Source organism: Antechinus flavipes, chromosome 2 (assembly GCF_016432865.1).
Source record: "Antechinus flavipes isolate AdamAnt ecotype Samford, QLD, Australia chromosome 2, AdamAnt_v2, whole genome shotgun sequence".
Classification (NCBI taxonomy): Eukaryota; Metazoa; Chordata; class Mammalia; order Dasyuromorphia; family Dasyuridae; genus Antechinus; species Antechinus flavipes.
In genome coordinates this window covers 217751692-217760872 of record NC_067399.1, presented here as the reverse complement: position 1 = coordinate 217760872, position 9181 = coordinate 217751692, and the positions used below count along the sequence as shown (strand labels likewise).

At 39.0% G+C, this 9181-nt stretch overlaps 1 protein-coding gene across 2 annotated transcripts in view; it reads left to right on the top strand.

Annotated features, from left to right (window-relative positions):
* The first annotated feature begins 1599 nt into the window (after nucleotides 1-1599).
* The window catches only part of HSBP1 (heat shock factor binding protein 1), a 75499-nt gene continuing 67917 nt past the window's right edge, over nucleotides 1600-9181 (top strand). The window contains exons 1-4 of one of the 2 annotated variants that reach the window (XM_051976188.1): nucleotides 1600-1715; nucleotides 2671-2737; nucleotides 3668-3788; nucleotides 5043-6340. In XM_051976188.1, the coding sequence (XP_051832148.1) occupies nucleotides 1671-1715; nucleotides 2671-2737; nucleotides 3668-3786 (231 nt within the window). In that variant the 5' untranslated portion in view covers nucleotides 1600-1670 and the 3' untranslated portion in view covers nucleotides 3787-3788; nucleotides 5043-6340. Of the gene's footprint in view, nucleotides 1716-2670; nucleotides 2738-3667; nucleotides 3789-5042; nucleotides 6341-9181 lie in introns of those variants that run through there. The other variant, XM_051976189.1, reaches the window with a different exon arrangement.

Here is a 9181-nt window from a genome sequence, read left to right as displayed (position 1 = left end):
TCCTTTGCCTCTCTTATTGATTTTCAAAATCATTTTTGAGCTCTTCCACAGCCTGAGACCAATTCATATTTTCTTTGGAGGCTTTGGATGTAGACTCTTTGACTTTGTTATTTTCTTCTGAGTGTATGATTTTGATCTTCTTTGTCACCATAGTAACTTTCTTTGGTTAGATTTTTTTTTTTTTGGCTGTTGTTTGCTCATTTTTCCATTCTATTACTTGTCTTTTAACTCTTTGTCAAAGTAGTGCCTTGCTTCTGGAGTGAGGGTGTACTCTCCCAAGCTTCAGCAGTTTTGTACAGTTGTTTTCAGAGATACGTCTAGGGACCTGTAAGTTTTGATTTCTTCCAAATTGATATGCTCTAAGATTGGTGTGTTTATTATTCGCCAGGCCTGTGCTCTGGACTGTAAGTGACCACATGCATTTTTTTCTGCTTTGTAAATGTGGGGAGAGTCCCTTCTCCACTGTGAGCCCTGTGTACTAGTGCTTCTCCTGGGACTGCCACCCAGGACTACAACCAGCAGCAAAACAACAGAGTTCTGCCTAAGTGTGAGCAGAGTCTCCTGAAATCTCCTTCTGGACAGTTGTTTGACCCTATTACAGTTTGTGGGCTGAGAATTTGAGAAGCAGCTGCTGTCTCTGCTAATTAGTGGCTCCCAAGTCCTGCACCTGGTTTTTCTGGACTGGTTTGTACTGGCCTAGGCCTCCATCACCCTGGTGTACCAGATTTTTCCTATTGACTTTCCAAGTCGTCTTAGGCTGGAAAATGTTTTCATTCCATTTTTTATGGGTTCTGCTACTCTAAAATTTGTTGAGTCATTGTTTAAAGACACTTAAAGGGATGTGGGCGAATGACTCAGGTACATCCCTGTCTTTACTCCATCATCTTGGCTTTGCCCTGGGGCCTCCATTTTGTAGAGGGGCCCAAATCTTGTCAGTCCTGTTTCTGTTCATGACTCAGCTCCTCCCCTTTTTTCTGCTTCCTTTTGTGAGTTTTTTATTCCCGTTACAATGCATGCTGTTAGAAGTTGAGGATGGTCTTTTTGGTTTTTATTTCTATCCACTTTGCTTAGCAAGGTGCCTGGGACATAGTAAGTGCTTAATAATTGCTTGTATCCCTGTTTCATTTTAAGTGCTGAATGAATGCTTATTGATTGATTGACTGAGGAAAAGGAGCCTGGGAAGATTAAGAAGCTGGGTCAAGAAAAATAATAAAGGTATTCCCTTTAAAAAACAACATAGGATTCCACGGCTTGGGCAGGAGCTGGAAGTGGCAGAGTTAGTGGGGAAGTGAAGGGTGAGGCAAAGGGGCAAAATGGGATGAGGAGTCTGTGATTGGAGGGCCACAAAGAAACGGTTCGGATAGATTGGGTTACAGAGACTAGGAAGAAGGTGAAGAAGGCAGGGAAGGAAGTAAGCTGGGCCTAAGAGGAGAGGGCAGGACGGGGGCGGGGTCAGCACTCGTGTACCGCCCCCTTCGAACCTTTCCTCACCCGCTTCTGGCGCAGTACTTCCCGCCACCGACAAAAACTCCATTTCCCACAGGTCTCCAGGACACCGGGGCAGGCGCAGATAAACTCACGCACTTCTGTAGGCGTGTCGGGTTAAGGCGCAGGCGCGCTCAGGCCTTGGAGACGAATTGGGAAGCTGAGTGCAATCAGAAGCCGGCGTTATGGCGGAGACAGATCCCAAAACTGTACAGGACCTGACCGCTGTGGTGGGACCCAGGGCCCGGGGTTGGGGCGTTGGGTGGAGGGAAAGATCGCTTCGGACGTCCGAGGAGAGCCAACGCGCTGTTGGAGGCCGAGGTCGCGCCGACCCCCTCGCAGCTCAGCGGCCTCCGCCCGGTCCCCGCCCAGCCCTGGATTCACGATTCCCCCTCAGTCTCCTCCACCCCGCGCCCATAGCCGAGGAGGCAGTTGCTTGGCTGGGGTTGCTGTTGTGTCGAGCTTCCGCCTCTCTTTCCCCTATCTGCGCCTTGTTTTCTCCAGCCCCTGGAGCACCCCTAATGCGGAGACCCCTGAGTCCGCCCTTGAACGGCACTCCAGCGCCCTGAGCCGGGCCTGTTGTCGTTGTGGGGGGTTCCTGCGGCGGGGGGGGGAGGGGGGGAGGGGGAGAGGAGGGGCAGGGCAGGGTAGGGTGGGAACAGATCCTGGTTTTACCTTGGGTGGCCCCCTGAGTGTCCCCATGGAGCCCAGAGAACCCAGGCCCTCCTCCCATTTCTGGCCTCCGCCCTTTCTCCCCATCCCCCTTAACTCTTACCCTTCATTCCTGCTAACCTTCCCCCATCATCCCTTTTATCCAACAGCCTAGAGATGCTTCCCAGCTGACCCTCCCCCATCATCCCTTTTATTCAGCAGCCCAGAGATGCTTCTCAGCTGACTCTCTCCCTATTATCCCCCCTTACCCAACAGCCCAGAAATAAATCCCAGCAAACCCTTCCCCATGATCCCCTTTATCCAGCAACCCAGAGATGCTTCCCAACTAACCTGCCCCCCATCATTCCCCTCCCCCATCATCTCCTTTACCCAACATCCCATAGATGCTACACAATTAATCCTGCCCCTTACCCAACGGCTCAGATCCTTCCCAGCTAATCCTCTCCACTTCATCCCTTTTATTCCCAGCAAACTTCTACCCTACCACTAATTTGGATTTCTTCCATTTTGTAGGTTCAGACACTTCTGCAGCAGATGCAGGACAAGTTTCAGACCATGTCAGACCAGATAATTGGACGAAATATCCTTTCTCCTTAGAGTTGTCTCCTTTCCCCTCCCATTTTTAGGCTTTCTCTTCCACATAATATTGAATGATGGTACAGTAGGTTTAGAGATTGCTCATTCACCTGCTCAGCTCAATTAGGATTAATTTTATGACCTGAACTCTGCTGAGCTGGCAGCTAGACTTGGTAGAGTACTTTAGTATGTATGTAAAGGGACTGGGAGATACATAAATGATGGAAAGATTCTGAGGTGACTAGCTTATTGGCCTTAATTTTTTTTAGAAAGCTCAAGCTGTGTATATCCCTTCTCAGTTTATTCCCAGGCCTGAACCCAGGAACATCTATAATGTGTGTGGCTTCTGTCAAGATCAGCTTTTACTAACTGTAGTTAAAGTTACATACCTATATTTCTATGGCTTATGAAGATCAGTCTTCATTAGTTACTATAGCTATAGGTATATATGTATATGATGACATACATTTATAGTCACATGTGTATGTGTGTGTATCTGTAAAGTTATCAAGATAGAGCCATTGAAGAATAATGGATATAGGACTAATTTTGGATGCAGGAATACCTGCAAGCAGGTTGTGTAACTATGGGCTCAGGGAACTCTCAAAAACTCTTTATCATCATTGGAGATAGTTTTCACACCAATTAAATCACAGGCTCTGAACAAAAAATATGGGAAAGGAAACATAAAGGAAGGCACAGTTTGAGATGGGTAAACTGATATGTCTCATGAATATCATTTGTAGGCCAGTCTCTCCTATTCTTTGGGTGTTGATCTTTTGGGAAGGTCAGGCTAAGTCATTGTCTACTCCTGTTAGCCTAAATTTAATTCTGATTTGACTTGCTAGAGGCCACATACTTTAATATGTGAGTAGAACAGAAGATATAAAAGTGATAGAGCAACTTTGCTGAGTGTTGTCTTTAACATTTGAACTTGATGATATGAGTAGTCGAATTGATGATCTGGAGAAAAACATTGCTGACCTTATGACCCAAGCAGGGGTGGAAGAAATAGAAGGGGAAAACAAAGTACCTGCTACACGTAATAGTTAAAGGTAAGAGATTGATTTTTGTGCATGTTCGATAAAATTTTGGAATTTTTAATATTTTTTTCCTCTTATTTGATTTTGACAGATTTTTAGTATTCTTTCATTGAAGAAATTCAGATTTCAGAAATTCTAACAATATATACATCCTACCTTGAAAGAACAATGGTTACTGTTAACTGTGCAGTTTTTTGCCTCAAGTCATGGGGTAATTAATTGTAAACCTTATCCCTTATGCTTCCTTTCTTCATTTATCCTTGTTCAGGCTCTAACCTTTGCAGCTCAGAAAATAATTTATAGTTTTAACTCTTTCCTCATAGTTTTTGGCATTTTAATCTTTCTAGTTAAGTGAAATTTACAGATAGTGATAGAATACTTAAATATCAAAAACAAAAAAAAGTATACCATTATACAACCTACTTTTGCCAAATTCTCTGATTATAAAATGCAGAGTAACAAATAATCAATTAAACAATCATGGAAGGCAATTGGAACTACAAATTATTTTTATTTAGAACATTGCTTTGCTGTGTAATAATGTCTAATTTGTCTTTGTTGCTTTATCTTTAGCATGAAATTATTCTTTAATTAATGATTTAATTAATTTTGGGAAATGGTCTAGTCATAAGTTTCTCTGGACCTGATTCTTCATTGCTTCAAACAAAAGAATTCATATCAAATTAATTTTGAGTTTTTCCTTCAAGAAATTGTGGAAAGGAAATAAACTTAAATGACAGCAACTAATAAAAAAAACTGGATTCAGAACCAGAGAACCTTGGGTTAAATCCTGGTTCTGCTACTTATTATTTTGACTTGGGGAACTCACATTTAAATGATAATAATGATAACAGCTAATAAATATATAAAGCCTACTGTGTGACAGAAATTTTGCTAAATCTTTTACAAATATTTTGTTTAACAAAACCCAGGGATGTTATTTGTCACATCGTCATACACACATATTGTAAAATGAAGCATTTGAACTAGATGGCCTTTAAGGCCCCTTCCACTTATATGGAAATCAAATGGGAGATAGAAAAAAAATCAGGTTGCTTTTTAATTTATAGTCACAGCAATTATTTTTATTCTTTTGTAGAACTCTTTATTTGCATTGAGGAAATAAGTGTGCTTTTAGCAAGTCTGTATATATAGATCCTTTTGAAAACATTTCAGTTGATAATATGTGTTCTGATTCTACATTAACACTTAGAGGTTCTTAAGTAAAAATGTGTTAACAGCATTTCTTTTCTTCCCCCCCCATAGGTTTTGTTAATCATTTAAAGTGAATTCTGGAAAATGTTTTTTACAAGCCAAGAGGTGAATGAACAGCTTTTCTCAACTAACTACTGTGTGCAAACATTTTTTAATTACAAAGCTTGTATTCCTAGAATATGCAGTTTAGTTAGGTTTCAAGGTGATTTATTTTTTGATTTCTTGTATGTGGTAGCTCATAATATGTGATATAAAATGTGTAAAAATTAGTAAACTGAAATTCTGACTACTCTTGGCTAAAATTTTAAAAATTTTTAGTGCATTTTTTGTCAAGTCATTTGTTCCTTTTGTAGTAGTTTCAGTTTAATAACAAATTGCTGTGAGTTTTTTTTAAGAAATGTATTAATTTTTTCAACTCTTAGTAGACTCTCTTTGTGAAGTAAATACCTAGAGTCTATGGTTTGTAATTCTCAGCACAAAATTACTGTTGTACTAATAAGAAATAAATGGTATGTTGACCATATTTTTAAAACAGACAAAAAAATTCGAGCATTTTGTATTTAGATGTCTGTCGTTGCTATGTTTCCGTGATTGACAACTATACCTAAGAATCTACTGTAAAAAGCAGCTGAAATTGATTGACAGTAACTACTGCCACTTTTTAATATACTAGAGGATTTGGATAGTAACAATATCTCAATTCCTCACAAATACTAGGGACAGAAAATAACCTATAAAGATGAATTCCATTCACTGGTTAAAATTTTGTGTGTCATAACACTTCAGTAATTAGTCATAAAATCATAAGTGCTCACTGTAAGAATCTGAAAAGGTTTTAAAGCCCACTTCATATTTACCTGTGCTACTGATTTTAAAAAGCATTTGTTGTTTAGAAGAAAAAGCAAGTGGCCATTGTGAAGCCTTGTTCACTTATTACTTACTGACTGATGAATGCCCTTACTATAAGCTTGGATTTTTTAAAGAAAAATTGTGGGTTTTGTTGTTTACCTTTTTCTTACCTAAATGCTTGCAGAATAACACTTTTGTAATAGGTTATAGGTGGAATGGAAAAACCACACATTTTCATCACAACATATTCTCTCTGTTTTAATAAAGAGGTGAAGGACATGGCTTGGATAACCTGATGATTAATTCATTACATTGCTCCTGGTATTTAAAAAAAAAAATTAAGGTCAAGATAAAGCTGAAGGATGATATATAGAGGTAGAGGATCATTTTTCCTGAAGAGGAATGTTTAAGTGAATATTTTGTGATTGTAGAAGAAATTTCTGTACAACCAGACAGTTTATTGTATTGTTATAAATATAGAATAAAGCTATGAAATAACAGTTTGTTCTAGTTTTGATATATCTGGTATAAAAGTCATTAAGCCTCTGTTAGTAAATCATATAAGTGCCTACTACATACACAGCCCTGTGCTTGTTATTTGGAATTTGAATTTCAGTCAGGATGTAAATATTGGGGAATCACAGAAGTTTTTTGAATGCTGTGATGGTACATTTGTCTTAATAAAATTAGCAAAATGACTTATGGGATAATCTGAAAATAGGAAATTTGGAGAACATTCTGAACATTTCAATATGTAGAGAAGATATGAGGGTTTGAACTAAAGGTAGTTGTGATAGGAGAGGCTGGGAATGGTAAAAATATTGTCATTAGAAACAAAATTTGACATCTCATTGAATGTATAAGGGGAAAATTAATTACCATGTGATATGCTAAGCATTGGGGATACAAATAAAAAAGTTGGACATTCTCTCGACTTCAAGTAACAGAGTAGGAGCTGGAAGGGCAGGGCAGTAGAGGAGAGCAATGTGATTGGTACAATTACTTGATAATCATGTTGCTCAGAGCACAGAATCCAGTGGCCTTGCTCCTCCCATACATGATCTCTTGGATGGTGGGGCAGTATAAGGGAGAGAATGCCTTGAGAGCAAAAGGTGGAAAGGGAATGGGATTTAGGGGGTGTGGATAGTTAAGGTGGAGATAAGGAATGGGGAGGGGAATAGAATCATAGAACTTCAGGGACCACCTAATCCAATTTCCCACATTTTACAGTTTAGGAAACAGGCATAGAGCTATTAAGTGATTTGCCCAAGATCACAGGAATCCAAAAGTTATGGAGGGCCTTTATCAGCATATAGCTGAGAATTCTTGGTTGAAGCTGCTGGAGCTTGTTTTCTCTTCAAAAGTCATGAATAGGAGCAATCTGTTATCCTACCCATTGGAAGTAGAAAACTCGCTGCAATGGTGGCTCAACTAGGCCTGAATTACAACTGCTCTACTGGGGCTGTGGTCTCGGCACTCAGAAATACTGATTGCTGCCCCAGACCCTTTGCTGCTACAACATTTCCCCATCTACCTCAGCCATCAGCTGAGGGAATGCTGAAAGAGAAGACACCTTGACAATAGTGGGGACTGGTGTGTTGAAGGGATGCTGTCTGGAAATTTTGATGCACTGAGAGCCATATCTTCAATAATGAATGTAACAAGTCCATGATGGAGGAGCACATTGTCTTAATCTTTAACAGAGAGGGGCTGACGTGCACTAATTCATAGGGGCAGAGAAATGAGCTTACAATCTTAGTGTTCACTCTAATGTGCTGTTCTCTGAACTTCTAGACCTTATCATCTCTACTTATGTGCTCTCTGGAATCCTGGTCCTCCAGGCATAGTTCAGGCCTGGAAATAAAGATTCTGGTGTTGCCTGTGTAAAGGTAATAAGTAACATTCATAGGTAATTATCAATTATCAATAGAGAAGATTGCCAAAGAAATAAAACTAACTTGGGGAACACACATGCCTAGGAGTAATAAGTATCAACAAAAGAGGGGAGCAAAAGTAGAATTAGGAAGGTTCTATGTCATATGAATTATAAAACAAAAGGGTAACAAAAATTGGGAAATAGTTTATGTTTCATGCTGGAAGGGTTAAAGACAATAAAAGAAAAAAGTAACTCAAATTTAGCAACAAGTTGTTAGGGACTTAGAACTATTCTAGTAGGGATTAACAAAATCCAGATTGCAAAGGGTAGGCAATAAAGAAGTGGTCCAGATGGAAACCATTATAGGAATTTGGCCAGAAATGTGGAATAATTTGTGAGAGGTTAATTTCAAGGAAAAACTTGTATTTTTAGTTTATTTGTGAAGAGAGAAAAGTTGGAGAGCGAGGGAGTGTACATGGAGAAAAAATGATTGATGGAGCAAAGTCATCGAAAATTGAATGATTTTGAGTTAGAAGAAATCTCAGAAATACAGCTAATTCTAATTTTACAGAAAAGGAATCAGCAGCAGAATGGGTAGAATCTTGGGTCTATAATCAGCAAATCCCTAAGTTCAAATCTTTCCTCAGACATTTAATAAGTATGACCCTAGGCAAATCGCTCCCTTTTGTCTCAGACTTCTCAGCTGTAAAATGGGGATAATAATAGCGCCTCCTTTGCAAGGGTGTTGTTATGATATATTTGTAAAGTGCTTAGTATAGTGCCTGGCATATAGTAAGCAAATAAATGCTTATTCCCTTCCATTAAATAAATGACTTGCCCCAGATATTAAGTGGCAGAGCCAAGATTTTAATTCAGCTTTTCTGACTCACACATTAAACTATGTGCCAGCTATGGCTAGATATCAGGGTTACAAAGAGAACACCAAAATAGTTGCTTCCACCAAGAAATTTACAGTTTCTTGGGAAAAAAAAAAACAAACAAACAAAAAAAAAACTTGTACCAGAAATATTTAAAATTTCCACCAAAAAGTACTTTAAAAATTGATATGGGACAGGCTGGAGCAGAATCTATTATACTTCAGGTGAAGTAAAAAAAAGCAGGGGTAGCCATCCTGATTTCAGATCAAGCAAAAGCAAAAATTGATCCAATTAAAAGAGATAAGGAAGGGCACTATATCTTGCTAAAGGGTAGCATAGACAATGAAGCAATATCAATATTAAACATATATGCACCAAGTGTTAGCGTCTAACTTCCTTAAAGGAGAAGTTAAGAGAGCTGCAAAAAGAAATAGCAAAACTATAGTAGTGGGAGATCTCAACCTAGCACTCTCAGAATTAGATAAATCAAGCCACAAAACAAATAAGAAGTTAAAGAGGTAAGTAGAATACTAGAAAAGTTAGATATGATAGATATTTGGAGAAAACTGAGACAGAAAGGATACATT